The sequence below is a fragment of the Triturus cristatus genome, chromosome 8 (assembly GCF_964204655.1).
Source record: "Triturus cristatus chromosome 8, aTriCri1.1, whole genome shotgun sequence".
Lineage (NCBI taxonomy): Eukaryota > Metazoa > Chordata > Amphibia > Caudata > Salamandridae > Triturus > Triturus cristatus.
Window position 1 is genome coordinate 1,165,226,452 of NC_140591.1, and position 19,352 is coordinate 1,165,245,803.

Consider the following 19,352-nt stretch of genomic DNA (forward strand, 5'->3'; position numbering starts at 1 on the left):
GGTCGACTGGTTGGAGAAATCTGCACTACCAGATTAGGAGTTACCAACGGTAAGTAATTTGTTAGTTTTGACCGGATTAAATGCAATTGCCAATTTCTTTGTGAAATATATATAATTTCATGAAAATTACAAAAAACTATTAGTATTGCAGAATAGGTACTTAGCTAATCTCTCATTTGAAAATTTCATTCAAGGCCATACCTTTGCAAAAAGATTTAGGGCATCATATACTATTTTTTGCCATAGGGCAGTGCCTCAAGCCTCTCTTCTGGTCTGCCCTACAGCAAAAGACAGGGTCAGGAATGGGCAAAATCTATCAGATACGGTGCATTCCTGTCCTCTTTCCCTGCGCTGGTGCTCAATTGGCTACCATGTACCAACACATGGTGTTGGGTGTCTGCTTCTTTTTATGAAGGAAGGGGCACCTTCCTGCATAAAAGCAATGGAGGCAGATTTGTCTATGTGTGCAGCTGAATGCAGGACAGATCGAAAGAGTAAAGAATGAGGAGAAATAATGGTATTTCTCCTCATTGCACCTCCCCTATGCCTTCCCTGGGAGGCATAGGCTTTTGATGCATTACCAGGTTTACAACTTGTTGTAAGTCTGTAAATATGTCAAATGCCATGGGTGTTACTTGAGAACACCCACCGATGCTCATGGCATGCCTTCCCATCGTAGTCGCTGGGTTGCTTCACTCCATATCTAAAAGGCCATGAAAAGCAATGCAGGGTGGCTTTACGTGGCCTTGTAGATATGGCTAAGCCCTGTGCACCACTGGAACATCACAAAAAGTGATGATCTGAAAGAAACACGTTAGTTATAGATTCCTTACCTTAGAATTACCCCCAGGGGTCAGAATGGATCCTGAGAGTTTTTTCGTCTGCAATACCTATGTGCATCGGAGGGTGACGTTGGTCGGCTCCACATTCGTCGTCGGCTTTGTGGTTGCCGGGATGACCTCACGGCAACTACTTAGACGCCGCTCTCGCGCGCTGACGTCAGTTCTTTCATTTTCCGCGCCAGCCTGCGCAGATCCAGGAAGAGTGGTACCTTAGTCATTTTTTCTCGACTTTTGTCGATGTCTTGTTTTGAGTCTCCGACTCCAAACAGGTGCACGAGGGATGCCCAGTTTTAAGGCCTGCGGTTCCTCTACCTGATTGATGTCGGTGACGGATCCGCACCGCGTGTGCATCTTTTGCCTGGAGCGCGACCTTGACCCCAAGTCGTGCTCCGACTGTCAGCTGTTGACACCGAAGGCTTTGCAGGAGCAGTCCCGAAAGCCGCTTGAATGACGGCAGTCGGCTCCGTGCCGTTCGTGGTCCCGGTCTAGACAGAGGTCGAGGGACCAGTCACGGAGCCACCATCAGTCCGGCTTGAAGTCTACGCACTTGGGGTCAAAGTGTAGGAAGGTAGATATCTGACTATGGTTACCCCCAACTTTTTGCCTAGTGTCTAGCTGGTTTTTCGACTTAGTTGGCCTGAGATCCTGCCATTCAGGGTCTCAGGCTGTCTGCTCTCTCTTTAAAATGGACTCCATATACCCTAGGTACATACACAATTGGTAAGGATCACCTTATTGGACCCTGTACAGTGTACCCTAGGTACCCAGGGCATAGGTGTACCCTAGGCCTCCCAGGGGCTGCAGCATGTATTATGCCACCCCTGGTCTGGCCTTCCAATCAGACACAACTGGCTGATCACTCAGCTGGGGCAAGGTCGTGTAATCACCCCTTGCTTAGATATAGTATACCTATATCTACCCTTAAAATAGACACATGTGTACCTATCAGCCACTCCTATGGCAGGCCTTAACAATCCTGGAGGCAGAGTGCTTGGTAACATGTGAGATGGTGCTCTAGCATGAGCTGAGCCTGTCTGCAGCTTTCGGAACCATGTCCTTATAGCTGTTCTATGATATAGCCTACCATATACTCTTAAAGTGCCTTATAATCTTAAACGGTTATGGTAACTATGGTTTGGCTTTATCAAAACATGTCGTGTAAGGTGTCTAACACTTTGGAAAAATACCCCCATACCATTTCTGGTGATGAGGATATTATTCCCCCCTTCTAGAGGGAGAGACATGTTAAAATCCTACTTTGCTGTTTAACTCTAACCAAAGCCTCAGCATCACAAAATGGATGCTGCTGCCACAGACACGAGTCTGACCTCCTGCTGCTGGGAGTGATCCCAGCAAGGGAGGCTTGGACAATAGGTTTCCTGCTTGGGGAGGTGCTAGCACCTCCCCAGACAGACTTTAGTGTATTGGGGCAGGGAGGGCTGAAAGGAATGAGACATGCCTGGGGCACACAAGGTGTCCCATGCATAGTCCAGTTCAAACCGGTGCTGGGGCACTCCAGCCCCAGCTCTGGCGCGAAACTGGACAAAGGGAAGTGGGTGTAACCACCCCCTCCCAGGTCCCACCCATAAGGCGTGACCTAGCAGGAAACCCAGCCCCCCAGATCAGTATAAGTGTGGTAGCTAGGCCCCAGGAAATTAGATTATCCTGAACCTGCAACTTGAACAGAAACTCTGGACCTTCGACATTCGACGAAAGAAGAAGACTGAAGAATCTCCCTTGTGGCCAAGGAGTGGTCACCCTGTGCGAACAGGCACCATCAAGAGACTTACCCTTTGCTTTCCTGAAGTTCTACGAGGGACCGACTGCAGAGCCTGACCAGAGCCTTGACTTCCAGACTTCTCCGACCCTGATCCACATCCACTGCCGAGCTGAGATCCGTGGAGGCGACGAGAGACGTAGGACCGGCTACTTGGGAAAAGTGGCGAGTATCTTCCAGCGCAGCTTCTGAGGCACCCTCGAAGTTGTGCACCGGGGATTGAGAAGCCCCAACCCCAAGCACCATCTGCACCGAAGATCAGCCCCCCACACTCCACGAGTCCTGCATGGGGCCCTTCTGCATTTTCTTGCTTGCCGTGTCTGTCCGGTTGCTTGCCCGTTGGCTAGTAACCTTTGCGACGACACACCTTCTATTTTCCACTGCTGGTTTGGCTCCTCCTGTCTGGCTCCTGCTCCTCTGCAAAAGAGAAGCACCCCAGACCTTCCTGGTCTGCACCAGAAGCAAGTCCTCCATTCTTCGTGGGTTCCGCTTGCCAAGGCTTGGTGAGTCCTAGTTCGACTTCGACGCCGCCGACAGCACGAGCCTTCGTGGGACAGCTCGCCTCCTGGTCCTGGTCGTCCTCGACGTCTCCTGGTACCCGTGGCTGCTGCGACAAGCTTCACCTCTTCACCTGCAATCTCCCGACATGGCCTGGTTCCTTCCTGGTTCCACGTGGTCACTGGCTAGTGACCCAGACTCTGTCCCTTCTGCTTGCAGGTATCCTTCCTTCTTGATCCCGGCCTTGGGATCCACCGGACACTCTTCACTGACTGCCTGTCAGCAACTTTCCTTCAGGCATCCATAGAAGTCCACGACGAAACCCGACGCAAGTTCACACCTATGCACCCGCAGCCCGTGGGCTAGGTAACTTGGGTACTCCGGTGCTCACAAGGGTATTGACTATCCTAGGGTCTAGTTTCCGAGTCTCGACTTTCTAGCTATATCAGAAGTGTCCTAAAACTGCTTATTTCTGAACTGTACTATTTCTATCAATTATTTGCATTACGCGTGAATGTTTCCACTCTGCACCTGAATCCCGTGGGCCTCCCACTTCCTAACCTTGGGTAGTATAGTGTAGCCCCAGCGATTCCCTAGGCCTAGGCCTATCCTATTTCCGTGACAGTGGTCCTTATACCACTTACTTAGTATATGGTTTGCGTGGCCCCTAGGGCCTAACTGTATTACTTACCTGTGTGACTTAATGTATGCTTGAATAAGACTGTGTTGTACTTACCTCGAATCTCATAAAGAGTGCTGAGGGTTTGACTAGAATAAATACACTTTATTTTATATATATATCTGTTGTGGTGTCCTTTCATTTGGTATTCAAGGGGTTACATATGGTATAACAGCTGGCTTCACATGCCATTCAGAGTTTAGCCTAAGACTGCTCTTGTCCATGCTACCACTAGGATAGCTGGTCTATAAGGTTGACTTTACAACCAATCACCATAAGGGTTGTTTGGACTGATACTAGGTGTACACTAGAATTAGGGACATCATATATCAGGCCAACTTCTCACAGTCAAGTAAGTCGAAGCATAAGAAGAAGTCGAGGCTCTCAACCTCGAGCTTCCTACGGTGGCAGTCAGGAGTAACCTCCTGACTGAGATGCTTCAACCAGCAGCGAGCTCTTCGGAGCCCCTGCTTCCATTTAATGAGGCCCTCACCGACATCCTTTTAGGCACCTGGCCCAGGCCCAACACGGGGGCTCCCATGGACAGGATGATCGCCTGACGCCACCGCCCGGCTCCAGGCGACCTTACTTTCCTCTCCCAACAACCCACCCTGGAGAGCTTGGTGGTCCAAGCCTCCACCTCTAAAAGCACATTCTCTACCGTTCCACCAGGAAGGGAATCCAAGATGCTGGACCATTTTGGGAAGAACATTTTATCTTCCGCCAGCTTAGGGCTGCGTTCCAAAAACACTGCATGACTCAGTGTGGGATACGGTGGCGCAGTTGCTCTCTCAGTGTCCGGAGGAGGCCCGGGCAGTGTTCTCCCAGGCTGTCACCGCCGGGAGAGATGCAGCAAAGTTTACAATTTTTCTGTGGGCTGGACAACGCCGACACTTTCCATGTCAGTAGCCCTTCGTCGCTACGTCTGGATGAGATCGACTGGCTTTTTGTGGGATGTCCAGAACACCTTGATGGACATGCCTTTTGATTAGGGGTGGGTGGAATTTGCGAAATCCACTTTCGCAAATTATTGCGAAAATGTTAAAAATTATCGCAAACACGTGGAAATATCGCGAAGATGCGGAAGTTTTTTTCCCGCATGTTCGCGAGATTTTCTGCATGGTTGCGGCTCGCCAACTTACCCATGTGGTTGCTCGCGGGCGCGGCCATCTTGTTTTCAGTTGTCTCGCGGTGCACCGCGAGAAGAAAGACGTGATCGCGCGACACATGACATCACTGCGGGCACGAACTGTCGCGAGACAGCGCAAATGGCTAAAAACAATACAACATCTCATGGAGAACGCGACCGAATCAAGAAAACTTGTCGGCGAACGCAGGGATTCAGGTAAGGCGATCGCGCGCGCGTGAGAATGTATTATTTTACAGCGCGAGCAAGAACCAAATTATCGCTAAGCTGCGGAATGTGGAAATTTTGACATTTTCGCGCTTTCCGCGGAACGCGAAAATGTCAAATTATTGCAATTTCCGCGAACGGAACAAAATTTTCGCCCAGGCCTACATTTGATGGCCGTCGCCTCTTTGGTGACAAAGCAGACAACGCCATAGAGCGCTTCAAGGACTCATGGGCTATGGCCAAGTCCTTGGGCCTCTCCTCCCGTCCGGCACAGTCTGGCTACAGAAGGGGTGCCCCGCTACGTCCCACCCAGGGCCACAGGCCGCAGCAAGCTACCCAACCTTCGTGCGGCCAGGGATGTGGGAAACAGCGTCGTGGTTCAGGGGTCCAGTGGGCAGGCCAGTCCACCAACCCCCCCTAGGCAGCAGCCTACAAACCTTCCTAGTTCGACCTTTCAGGCCCATCAAACGTCAGTGGACGACAGGATTCGCCATCACCTCCCCCACTGGTGCACCATCATTTCGGACAGGTGGGTTTTACAGATAGTCCAAAGGGGCTACTCCCTCCCCTTCGAGACTACCCCTCCAGCCATGCCACCTCGTTACCACTGCATGTCGGAGGATCATCTGGCACTTCTCCAGCAGGAAGTTACGGCTCTCTTGGCCCAGGGAGCCATCGAACACGTTACTGTCCCAGAAGTAGGTCGTGGTTGCTAGCCCCACTACTTTCTGGTTCCCAAGAAGGACAAGGGCATGCGTCCTATCTTGGATCTCAGGGACAGCAATCGCTTCCTCCGGAAGGAGATATTCAAAATGTTGACGCATGCTCAGGTCTTGTCTGCCCTCGACCCGCAAGACTGGATGGTAGCATTGAACTTACAGTACGCTTATTTTCACATCCCCATCCTGCCGGCCCACTGGCGTTACCTGCGGTTCACGGTAGGCCACGAGCATTTCCAGTTTACCGTGCTCCCCTTTGGCCTTACCAGCGCCCCTCTGGTGTTCACAAAAGTGATGGCGGTGGTTGCAGCTCATCTGCTCAGATCAGGGGTTTCAGTCTGCCCCTATCTCGACGACTGGCTATTAAAGGTGGGCTCTCCCCAGGCAGTCGTCTCCCACCTCCAGACTATGACCAACCTCCTGCATCTGCTGGGGTTCTCCATCAGTGTGCCAAAGTCGCACCTGATTCCATCTCAGAAGCTCCTCTTCATTGGGGCGGTTCTGGACACAGCGCAGTTTTGGGTGTATCCTCCCGAACAGCGAGACCGGGACATTCGGGCTATGATTCTGATCTTTCAGTCCTTGTCCTGGGTTTCGGTCAAAATGTCCCAGAGGCTGCTGGGCCTCATGGCCTCCTGTATCCTGCTGGCCAATCATGCCAGGCGGCATATGTGGGCTCTACAGTGGGATCTGAAGTTCCAGTGGGCACAGCATCGGGGCATGCTGTCTGACTACATTCAGATCAAGGAGGGCACTGCTCAACAACTGCAGTGGTGGCTCACGAACTAAGATTGGGTCAGTGGCAGATCCCTCTCCCTTCCCCAACCCGACCACAATGTGGTGACGGATGCCTCCCTTCAGGGATGGGGAAGCCACATGGGTGAGGCGGAGATCAGAGGCCTCTGGTCTCTGGCGGAGTCCGGGCTTCACATCAACCTCCTGGAACTCCGGGCGATTCGTCTTGCACTGAAGGCATTCCTTCCCTCTGTCTGGGGAAGAGTAGTGCAGGTGTTCACGGACAACACCACCGCTATGTGGGATTGCAACAAACAGGGCGGGGTGGGGTCGTGGACCCTATGTCAGGAGGCCCTTCGCCTCTGGACATGGCTGGAACATCAAGGCATTTCCTTGGTGGTTCAACAACCTGGCTGGTTCTCTGAACGCCAGGGCAGATGAACTTAGTCGCAGGTGCATGATGGATCACGAATGGCATCTTAACTCAGAAGTGGTGCAAGTTCTTTTCCAATAGTGGGCGGAGCCTTGATTAGATCTATTCACCACCGAAGAGAACGCGCAATGTCAGCAATTCTGCACGTTGGAATTTCCAAGGCGGCACTTGCTCGCCGAGTGGAGTTCCGGTCTGTTGTACGCCTTTCCGCCTATACCACTTCTGCCCAGAGTGCTGAAGAAGATCAGGCACAACCGGGCCCAAGTCATCCTTGTGGTTCCGGATTGGGCACAAGGATACTGGTATCCCGAGCTACTCAGTCTGTCAATCGATCCCCCGATTCAACTGCCTCTTCAGGAGGACCTTCTGTCGCAGCAGCAGGGGACGGTCCTCCACCCGAACCTGTCCAGCCTCCACCTCCATGCATGGAAATTGAGCGGTGGCAGTTGATTAGGGGTGGGCGGAATTTACGAAATACACTTTCGCAAATTATCACGAAAATGTTTAAAATCTCCGCAAACACGCGTAAATATCGCGAAGATGCGAAAGTTTTTTTCCCGGCCGTTCCCGGTATTTTCTGCGTGGTCTTGGCTCGCCAACTTACCCATGCGGTTGCTCGCGGGGACGGCCATCTTGTTTTCACTTGTCTCGCAGTGCATGATCGCGAGAAGAAAGACGTAATCGCGCGACGCATGACGTTACTGCGGGCGCAAACTGTCGCGAGACAGCGCAAATGGCTACCAACAATCCAACATCTCGTGGAGAACGCGACCGGATCGGGAAAACTTGTCGGCGAACGTGGGGATTCAGGTAAGGCGATCGCGTGCACGCGAGAATATATTATTTTACAGCGCGAGCAAGAAACAAATTATCGCTAAGCTGCGGAATGCGGAAATTTTGACATTTTCGCGCCTTCCGCGGAACGCGAAAATGCCAAATTATCTCAATTTCCGCGAACGGAACGGAATTTTGGCCCAGGCCTACAGTTGATGCCATTTGACCTGCCTCCTGAAGTCTGTGATGTCATTCTGGCAGCCAGGCGTCCCTCCACTAAAACGTTATACGCCTGCAGGTGGAACAAATTTATGGCATGGTGCACAGCACAGGCTGTGGAGCCCCTTTCTGCCCCTCTTTCTGAGGTTGTCCTCTTTCTTCTCTCCCTGGCCCAGCAGGGCTCTGCCCTGGGCACCATCAAGGGATATCTTTCAGCTGTTTCAGGCTTCTTGAGGCTTCCTGATCAACCTTCTTTTTCAAGTCCTCTGTTGTAAGTAGATTCTTAAAAAGGCATTACTCACATGTTTCCTCCTGTTCCCTTTGTAATGCCTCAGTGGGACTTGAATCTGGTGTTAACTTATCTGATATGCACTCCCTTTGAGCCACTTCATAACTGTCCTCTTCGTCTTCTGACTCTAAAGACTGCTTTCCTGGTTGCCATCACCTCTGCCAGAAGAGTGAGTGAGCTCCAGGCTCTTTCTTCTAAACCTCCTTTCCTCTCTGTCCATCAGGACAAGGTTGTTCTAAGGACTCGCCCTTCTTTTCTTCCTAAGGTGGTTACTGCCTTTCACATCGGGCAGTCCATTACCTTACCCACCTTCATTCCACCTCCGCATCCCTCGAAAGAGGAAGAGAGGCTCCACCGCCTGGACCCAAAACGTGCGCTCTCCTTCTATCTGGATCGCACAAAACAGTTCCGGGTGGACGACCAACTCTTCGTTGGCTACGTGGGCGCTAAGAAGGGGCGGGCAGTGCACAAGTGAACCATCTCTCGGTGGGTTGTTTTGTGCATTAAGGTCCTTGGCTAAGAAGGATCCTCCTGTGGGGCTGAGGGCCCATTCCAATCGGGCCACAGTGGTTACTACTGCATTGGGACGGGGAGTCCCTCTGCAGGACATTTGTCAGGCAGCAACGTGGGCCTCGCTGCACATGTTTGCCAAGCACTACAGCCTGGACAGCCAAGTCCGGAGAGACGGCTTCTTTGGCCGTTCCGTTCTCTACGACTTCCTGGTGTGATCTTGGTTCACAGAACCACCACCGGGGTTGGTATTGCTGGGGTATCTATTCTAAGGTAAGGAATCTAACTAACGTGTTTCTTTCAGATGCACAAGTTACTTACCTTCGGTAACGATATATCTGTAAGAAACATTGGTTAGTTAGATTCCTTACCGCCCCACCCATCCTCCCCGTTCTGCGAACTAATTTCTAGGGTTAAGGACATCTTTTCAGGGCCCTAGTTTTGTGCACCAATGGTCAGTGTCTTGCGTGGCTCTGCGTTTCTGGCGCGGAAAGTCGTGTACAGAACTGACGTCAGCGCGCGAGGGAGGCGTCTAAGTAGCTGCCGCAACGTCATCCCGGCGACCCCGACGCCGATGACGAACCCGGAGCCAACCAACGCCACCTTCCGACGCGCAGAGGTACTGCTGATGAAAAAACTTTCCGGATACAGTCTGATGCCTGGGGGTAATTATAAGGTAAGGAATCTATAACTAATGAATGTTTCTTACAGATATATCATTACCGAAGGTAAGTAACTTGTGCTTTCGGCAGCACACAGGCTTGTAAATCAAGAAAAAGATTAGTTTGAGGAGAAATGTCTCCTACAAGACGTTTCACTCAAACTTGTCTTCTGTGGGTGAAAGTTAAACAAAAGTGCACAACTACAAAATGACAAAACATTACCAATTCACATACAACAATTTTCCAAAATTTTGTGAGATTATTATGTATGTTATTATGTTATCATGCAGCTATGTAATTTTGGGGATTTTGCTGAGCCCTACAATGGCGATACTTTTCCACCATTAGCAGTGATTAATGGTAACAGTGAAAGTTTTAGAAAACTTCTTACTCATTTTTATTTTTCAAAGACAACAATAGAATGTTTGCAAACCTTATATTCCTCATGTATCTGCTTTACTTCTTCTTTTTTTCCTATAGAACAAAATACCATTAATTCATCCAGAGGAACAGACAGGCAAAGTTAGTAAAATGGGTAGGTGTGGTAATCTATTACTTGCATATTTAACAGTCATTTTATTCACTTACTGTAAAAAATGTGTTAATTTATTATTGACTCACAATTTATGATGGGTACTTCTTCCTGCAGATTCCTCACCTGCGGAATGTCTGCAGGTGTCAGGCTGGATATGGAAACTTTTAAAACTATCCTGCTGCTGTAGGCGTCATTGACTCCATCTCAACAGTGGAAGTGAGGCCATGGTGATGCAGCCTTAAAGGATCCACTCCAAGGCATTGACGTCATTTCCATTTTTTTGTACCCTTTGACTCATATCTGGGGATCTCTCTAATCGTCTTTCACATTCTCCTCAGAGAAACTTGTCAAAAGAACAAGCACAGTGATTAGGTATATTCACATCCTCAAAAGTATGGGTTTAAACCCTCTCACAATTGTGATGAGTAAATGTCGATCACTGATATGCACCATGTTTGCTTGTGGTGCTTGGGGTATACCTCAAGGTCTTGAGAACTTTGTTGAAACATGCATCCATAGGCCATGAAGGAGCGTGAAGCTCAGCTGTTCATGACCTTCAACAAGCATAGGGCTCATCGCGCACTCTAGGTCAAGTTGTTAGTCTTGGCCCTTTCCATTTTCAAAGTTTTCTAAAGAAGAAAGAAGAAGGCATAAGAAGAGTGACATTTGGTCTCATCATCATAACATCACTCTTCTTCAAGAACTAAGCTACCCAATCTTCTCCGCCTGGGGAATCATCGTCACAGGCCAGATTTAGCAAAGATCATTCCCTCTGGGAAGCTACATAAGTGAAGCCACCTCTAGTTATGGCAGGCCCCTGCTCTTGCTCTGGCTTTCCTGGAGAGCACACCAACACTACATAAGACTTTACCTGAGTTCCAGGTGCTGGGTGCCTATCCAGGTTTCTTCCTGCATGCAATGCTGGAACTATTTTGTTTTTTCGCAGTCCCGTCTGGAGTGCCTTCTGTCCCTGTGGGACCTTTTGGGGCTCTGTTTGGGGTACCACCTGTGAATCTTCAATCAGTGCCATTTGTCCCCTCAGCTACTCTCGAAGTGCCTCCTGTGCTGTTTGTAGGCTTCCTGGTGCTGATTCCTAGGCTGAATCTTCTACTAGTTGACATTCATGTAGCCCTGATGCTGATGGCACATAGGGCGCCATTGTCCCCCAACACCCTCAGTGCTGGCTCCACCATTACTGTTGCTTCTGCCTCTGCCTCCTACCTAAAGAACACTCTGCACCTAAGACCAAAGAAATACTGTAGGAAAGTGCCCCTTTTTGCATGGTTACCCCCGCCGCTGTATGCCTGATATCTGATGCACTTTGACTGATTGTGCACTATGTCCCTGCCATTCTGATGGATACATCTGCCAGTGGATTCCTCACCTTGTGAATATACCCTGCGCCAGCATTCCACAGAATTTTTTCCCCAGCTCTCCACGCCGACGTGGACGTCATAATACCTCAGCTCCGCTCGCGACTCCGTATGACGTCACCGGAGCCATAAGAGAGCCATAAGAGAGCCACGTCGGCGTGATGACGTCAGTTCCCTTTTTTCTGCGCCGTCAACGCGTAACGGATTTCCAGCACTCTCCTGTTACTTTTTAGTCTCCTTGTGAGTTACTGTTTCTGGATTTATCATGTCTTCGACGAGAAAGTCAGGATTCAAGCCGTGTAGGGAATGTGGGGGTCACATGTCCATCACTGACCCCCCCGAAGACTGCTTATGGTGTCTTTCATCGGACCATGATGTGGAGGACTATTCCTGCTGTAGGAAAATGAATCCCAAGGCACTGAAGGAGAGAGAAGCAAAGCTTTTTATGGCTAAGGTGAAAAAGGAGAGCAGAGGTAGGAAAAAAGACAAGTCGAAGCCGGAGTCGTCGACTTCGCACTCCTCGAAGTCGGGAAGACACAAAAAGAAGAGGAAGCATAGCTCTCGGCACCGATCGTCGAAGAGTAGGGCTTCAAGGTCGCCATCGCCTCGACGTCGAAGTAAGGAATTTGTCTCTCCTTCGCCTTCCCCTTCTCCTCGTGCTTCTCCAGAGAAGTTAGATTCGCCTAAGTTGACTCCGGCGCAGTCTCCGGCGCCGGTGGATTCTCCAGCTTCCGACGCCGAGCCAGAGCAGGCTGTTGATCTTTCGCCAGTGCCAGAAGGTGAACCTGCGGCTCCAGTAGAGGATAATTTGGCTCCGGCTCCAGCTACTCCTCGAACGGATTCAGGTTCTAACCCATACCCGCATTTTCCGACTCCGGGTGCGGATCCGACGCATTTCCTTAATGCAATGTATGGGGTTTTCCAAAGAGCTGCTTTCCCATCCGGCGCACCTTCTGGTCCATCATGGCAGTTCCCGGCGCCGTCTGGAGAGCCTTCCTCCCGGCCTCGACTGGATAGCTTGCCTTCATCGGAGCTTCCCTCGACGCCGGCGCCGACTCCATCTGCTCTGTGTCTGAGGCCGCCGACTCCTCCGGCGCCGCCGACTCCTCGTTCGGTGCCGCCGACTCCGCGTACGGTGCCGCCGACGCCGTGTCCTCGGATTCGCTCTCGAAGAGAGGCTCAGAGGATTATAGAGGAAGAGCAATATCGGGCAGAGGAGGTGGAGGAAGGTGAAGTGGGCGACTCCTCTGACGAATTTGAGGGCATTCAGGAGGCAGGTGGGTTGGACACTACTCCTGAATGGGAGCATTCTTCTTCCAGGTCGTTTCCTCCTCAAGAGTTGGCTCCATACCATATGGTCATCAGGAAGGCTGCAGAGTTGTTGGACTTACAGTTGCCTTCTGCAGAATACAAGCCAAACCTTTTGACTGAAGTCCTTCACTCACCTTCTTCAATCGTTGAGCCTTTGTTGCCTTTTAATGAGGCTATCTTAGAGCCTGTTATGGACGTTTGGCGCAAGCCGCTTTCTTCACCTGCGGTTTCTCGTCCGTCGGGAAGTATGGTGCTTAAATCTATGAATGCCACTTGCTTATTGGGCCGCTACGTTCATGCATTGATGGACTCCGTGAAGCAGTTAGCACCTAAACTGCGTGATGAGGAAAAGGGCTCTTTTATGGAGGTTGATGTAGACACTCAAGCTGCCGCTAGGCCTAGATACGGCTGATTCTGTGGCTAGGATTATGGGATCTTCTATAGCCACTAGAAGGCAGGCTTGGCTTCGTTCTTCCAGCTTCTCTTCTGATGTTCAGGCCACCTTGGTCGACTTACCCTTTGATGGGGAAAAGATTTTTGGGGAAAAAGCGGATTCCGCCCTGCAGAGATTTAAAGATAGCAGGGCTACTGCGAAATCTTTAGGTTTGCAGACGCAGTCAAATGGATTTGACTTCAGGAAGTATAGAGGATTTGGGAGGTCATGCTTTTGTTCCTTCTGTCAGCCTCAGCAATAGCAGCAACAGCAGCACCAAAATCCTCTCTATAGATCATATAGAGGAAGACAAAGGGGTCGCCGTGGTTCTGGTCGCAATCCCTCCTCCTCTTCAGCCTCCTCTGCTCCCAATGAAACTACAGGGAAGCAGCCCTACATCCCCCGTCCTGGATCATGTGAGGCCTGTTGGGAGTCGGGTGTCCCACTTTCTACGAGGTTTGAAATCCGCCAGGACGGACCTTTGGGTTTTAAACCTTGTGGAGAAGGGGTATGCCCTTCCCTTTCGGGAATTTCCTCCCCCTTACCCTCCTTGCCAAGGTTTTTGCTCAGAGGACCATCTGCTTCTTCTGCAGAAGGAGGTTATTGCATTGCTACAAAAAGGTGCGATAGAGGTGGTTCCGGAGCAGGAAAGGGGTCAGGTATGCTACTCCCGGTATTTCCTTATTCCCAAAAAGGACAGCAGATTGCATCCAATCCTGGACCTCAGAGTCTTGAACTTTTACCTGAAACAGGAGAAATTCAAGATGCTAACCCTTGCACAGGTTCTTCAAGCGTTGCAGCAAGAAGACTGGATGGTGTTGATCGACTTGCAGGATGCGTATTTCCACATTCCAATCTTGAAGTCGCACAGGAAGTATCTCCGTTTTACGGATGGGTCGCAACACTACCAGTTTGCGGTTCTCCCGTTTGATCTTACTACTGCACCTCGAGTCTTCACCAAGGTGATGGCGGTGGTGGCTGCCCATCTCAGGAGGTCGGGGATTCCGGTTTTTCCCTACCTGGACGACTGGCTTCTGAAAGCAGGGTCCCCAGAGATGGTGCAACGTCATCTGCAGGTAACATCTCAGCTGTCATTCGACTTGGGTTTTTCGATCAATGTGCCCAAATCTCACCTGGTACCCTCTCAACGCAACCTGTTCATAGGGGCGGTACTGGACACTACTGTGTGTCAAGCATTTCTTCCTCCACAAAGAATTCTGATCCCTTTATTCCACAATGTAGCGGTTGATCCAGTTCTGAAGGTCCTTCGCCTGCTCGGTCTGTTCGCTTCCTGCATTCTGTTGGTCAACCATGCACGCTGGCACATGATGTCACTCCAGTGGTGTCTCTGCAGGCAGTGGTATCAGCACAACGGAGATCTCAGGAAGTCGATCAGGATCTCCAGAGAAGCTGCAGCGGATCTGTCTTGGTGGAGCGTGGAGGGCAAACTGTCTCAAGGAAAGCCCTTTCATCTTCCTCCAATGGTGGCCACAGTTATATCGGATGCCTCCACCCTGGGGTGGGGTGCTCATCTGGGGGATCTGAAGATCAAGGGTCTTTGGTCTCCAGAGGAAAGATTGTCTCATATCAATCTTCTAGAATTGCGGGCGATACGTTTGGCGCTCAAGGCCTTCCTCCCTTCCCTTCGCGGTCAGTCGGTACAAGTCCTGACAGACAACACTACCGCAATGTGGTATGTCAACAAGAAGGGAGGAGTGGGGTCGTACCGTCTCTGCAGAGAGGCTTTGCGACTCTGGTCTTGGGCTCAGGACCATCGGATTTGCTTGATGGTGAATCATCTGGCCGGGGTGCTGAACGTACGTGCGGACAGTCTCAGTCGTCAGTTTTCCGCTGACCACGAGTGGAGGCTTCATCCAGAGGTAGTTCAGCATGTCTTCGGGCGTGGGGGACTCCTCGGGTGGACCTTTTTGCTACTCTCGAGAACGCGAATTGCCCGTCATTCTGCATTCTCCAGTTTCCGATGCACGGGGCGTTGGGGGACGCGTTTCAATTGAGTTGGGGCTCTCAACTCATTAACGCGTTTCCTCCCATACCCTTGATTCCTCGGGTTCTGAGGAAGATTCGTCAAGACCGAGCCCAAGTTATATTGATCACCTTGGATTGGCCGAGAAGGGTGTGTTACACAGATCTACTTCACCTTTAATCGCACCCTCCTCTCCGTCTCCCTCTCAGGGCAGATCTCCTCTCGCAGTCGGAGGGGCAGGTTCTACACCCCCACCTCCAGAGCCTGCACCTTCATGCCTGGAGATTGAACGGGGCAACCTGAGTTCTTTCTCTCTCCCGCCTGATGTGGTGGATGTTATTTTATCGGCCAGGCGACACTCCACCAAGTCTATTTACTCCTACAGGTGGTCTAAGTTTGTAAAATGGTGTGGGGAGAGATCCATTGACCCTTTGAACGCCCATCTTTCAAATGTGCTTCAGTTTGCTCTTTCCTTGGCTCAGCAAGGTTGTGCTGTGGCCACGGTTAAGGGCTATTTATCAGCCTTTTTGGCTTTTCTGTGTCTTCCAGATCAGCCGTCATTATTTAAGTCTCCTATTGTTTTAAGATTTATCAAAGGTCTTACTAACAGGTTTCCACCTACTCCCTTTGTGATGCCACAGTGGGACCTTAATTTTGTCTTGACTTTTTTGATGGGGTCACCTTTTGAGCCCCTTCATAGCTGCCCTTTGAGGCTGTTGTCCTTTAAAACGGTCTTTCTTGTAGCCATAACCTCGTCAAGGAGGGTGAGTAAGCTTCAAGCTCTTAGTTCAAAACCCCCGTTTTTATCCTTACATGCTGAAAGGATGGTCCTGAGGACCAGGGCTGCTTTCCTTCCTAAGGTAGTTACTCCATGTCATCTGGGCCAGTCCATAACTCTCCCTGTATTTTATCCTCCCCCTCACCCTTCTAAGGAGGAGGAGAGACTTCACCGATTGGACCCTAAAAGAGCTGTGAGTTTTTATTTGGATAGAACAAAGGATTTTCGTTTGATTGATCAGCTCTTCGTGGGCTATATTGGACATTCTAAAGGCAAAGCTGTGCACAAGCGCACTCTGTCAAGATGGATCATCCTAACCATCAAGATCTGCTACGCCCTTGCTGGTAAAGTTCCTCCTGAGTGTAGGAGAGTAGGGTCTGCTTCCTATGGTCACCCCCACTTTTTGCTTTTGCTTCACTGGTTTTCGACTTAGATGTGGCTGTGGGCCTGCTAATCAGACCCACAGCCCAGCTGTTCTCTCTCTAAATTCATACTATGTACTTTAGGTACATAACCCAATTGGTAAGGATCACCTTATGAGGCCCTGTACAGTGTAGCTTAGGTACCCAGGGCATAGGTGTACCCTATGTGAGAAGTTGGCCTGATGTATGATGTCACTAGTTCTAGTGTACACCTTATATCAGTCCAAATACCCTTATGGTGATTGGTTGTAAAGTCAACCTTATAGACCAGCTATCCTAGTGGTAGCATGGACAAGAGCAGTCTTAGGCTAAACTCTGAATGGCATGTGAAGCCAGCTGTGATACCATATATAATCCCTTGAATACCAAATGAAAGGACACCACAACAGATATATATATAAAATAAAGTGTATTTATTCTAGTCAAACCCTCAGCACTCTTTATGAGATTAGAGGTAAGTACAACACAGTCTTATTTAAGCATACATTAAGTCACACAGGTAAGTAATACAGTTAGGCCCTAGGGGCCACGCAAACCATACACTAAGTAAGTGGTATAAGAACCACTGTCACGGAAATAGAATAGGCCTAGGCCTAGGGAATCGCTGGGGCTACACTACACTAGCGTTAGTTAGGAAGTGGGAGGCCCACGGGATTCGTGTGCAGAGTGGAAACACTCCCGCGTAATGCGTAAAAGTCACTAGCAATGGTACAGTTTAGAAAACGATAGATTTAGGACACTTCCGGAGTAGCTAGGAAGTTGAGACTTGAAAACTAGACACTAGGATAGTCACTATCCTGATAAGCACCGGAGTTCCCAAGTTACCTAGCCCACAGGCTGCGGGTGCATAGGGGTGAAGATGCGTCGTTTTCGTCGTCGACTCCTATGGATGCCTGAAGAAAGATGCTGACAGGCAGTCAGTGAAGAGTGTCCGGTGGATCCCAAGGCTGGGATCAAGAAGAGAGGAAACCTGCAAGCAGAAGGGACAGAGTCAAGGTCACTAGCCAGTGACCACGTGGAACCAGGAAGGAACCAGGCGATGTCGTGAAGATTGCAGGTGAAGGTGAAGCTTGTCGCTGCAGCCAGGAGGACCAGGAAGCGTCGAGGACGACCAGGACCAGGAGGCGAGCTGTCCCACAAAGGCTCTTGCTGTCGGCGGCGTCGAAGTTGGACTAGGACTCACCAAGCCTTGGCAAGCGGAACCCACGAAGAACGGAGGACTTGCTTCTGGTGCAGACCAGGAAGGTCTGGGGTGCTTCTTCTTTGCAGAGAAGCGGGAGCCAGTCTGGAGGAGCCAAACCAGCGCAGAAGATTTCAGGGTGCGTCGTCACAAAGGCCACTAGCCAGCGGGCAAGCAACCGGACAGACGCGGCAAGCAGGAAAATGCAGAAGGGCCCCACGCAGGACTCGTGGAGTGTGGGGGGCTGATCTTCGGTGCAGATGGTGCTTGGGGTTGGGGCTTCTCAATCCCCGGTTCACAACTTCGAGGGTGCCTCAGAAGCTGCGCTTTAAGTTACTAGCCACTTTTTCCAGGTAGCCGGTCCCACGTCGCTCGTCGCCTCCACAGATCTCAGCTTTGCTGTGGATGTGGATCAGGGTCGGAGAAGTCTGGAAGTCAAGGCTCTGGTCGGGCTCTGCAGTCGGTTCCTCGTAGAACGTGGGCAAAGCAAAGGGTAGTCTCTTGATGGTGCCTGTTTGCACAGGGTAGCCACTCCTTGGCTACAAGGGAGATTCTTCAGTCTTCTTCTCTCGTCGAATGTCGAAGGTCCAGAGTTTCTGTTCAGTTTTGCAGGTTCAGGATAATCTAAAGTCTTGAGGCCCAACTCCCACTCTTATACTAATCTGGGGGGCTGGGATACCTGCTAGGTCACGCCTTATGGGTGGGACCTGGGAGGGGGTGGTTACACCCACTTCCCTTTGTCCAGTTTCGCGCCAGAGCTGGGGCTGGAGTGCCCCAGCGCCGGTTTGAACTGGACTATGCAAGGAACACCTTGTGTGCCCCAGGCATGTCTCATTCCTTTCAGCCCACCCTGCCCCAATACACTAAAGGCTGTCTGGGGAGGTGCTAGCACCTCCCCAAGCAGGAAACCTATTGTCCAGGCCTCCCTGGCTGGGATCACTCCCAGCTGCAGGAGGTCAGACTTGTGCCGTGGCAGCAGCATCCATTTTGTGATGCTGAGGCTTTGGTCAGAGGCTAACAGTGAAGTATGATTTTAACATGTCTTTCCCTCTAGAAGGGGGGAATAATATCCTCATGTCCAGAAATGGTATGGGGGTATTATTCCACAGTGTTAGACACCTTACACGACATGTTTCGATAAAGCCAAACCATAGTTACCATAACCGTCTAAGATTATAGGGCACTTTAAGAGTATATGGTAGGCTATATCATAGAACAGCTATAAGGACTTGGTTCCGAAAGCTGCAGACAGGCTCAGCTCATGCTAGAGCACCATCTCACATGTTACCAAGCACTCTGCCTCCAGGATTGGTAAGGCCTGCCATAGGAGTGGCTGATAGGTACACATGTGTCTATATATAAGGTAGATATAGATATACTATATCTAAGCAAGGGGTGATTACACGACCTTGCCCCAGCTGAGTGATCAGCCAGTTGTGTCAGAATGGAAGGCCAGGCCAGGAGTGGCATAATACATGCTGCAGCCCCTGGTAGGCCTAGGGTACACCTATGCCCTGGGTACCTAGGATACACTGTACAGGGGCCAATAAGGTGATCCTATCCAAATGGGTTATGCACCTAAAGTACATAGTATTAATTTAGAGAGAGAACAGCAGGGCTGTGAGTCTGATTAGCAGGCCCACAGCCACATCTAAGTCGAAAACCAGTAAAGCAAAAGCAAAAAGTGGGGGTGAACATAGAAAGCAGACCCTACTCTCCTACACAACCCCCCCCCCCCAAACTTAGGGACATTAAACTAACCTTGACCAGTTGAGTCTTCATGTTCTAAGTGGAAATATCTGGAGAGTCCATCTGCATTGGCATGGTCAGTCCCAGGTCTATGTT

The 19,352-nt window shown here is 50.5% G+C and overlaps 1 protein-coding gene across 1 annotated transcript in view; it reads left to right on the top strand.

Moving 5' to 3' along the window:
* LOC146805548 (uncharacterized) overlaps positions 1 to 19,352 on the top strand; it is a 766,323-nt gene that overhangs the window by 523,201 nt on the left and 223,770 nt on the right. Inside the window, exon 7 of the mRNA XM_085623807.1 lies at positions 9,972 to 10,026. Within this exon, the coding sequence (XP_085479933.1) occupies positions 9,972 to 10,026 (55 nt within the window). The remainder of the gene's footprint in view (positions 1 to 9,971; positions 10,027 to 19,352) is intronic.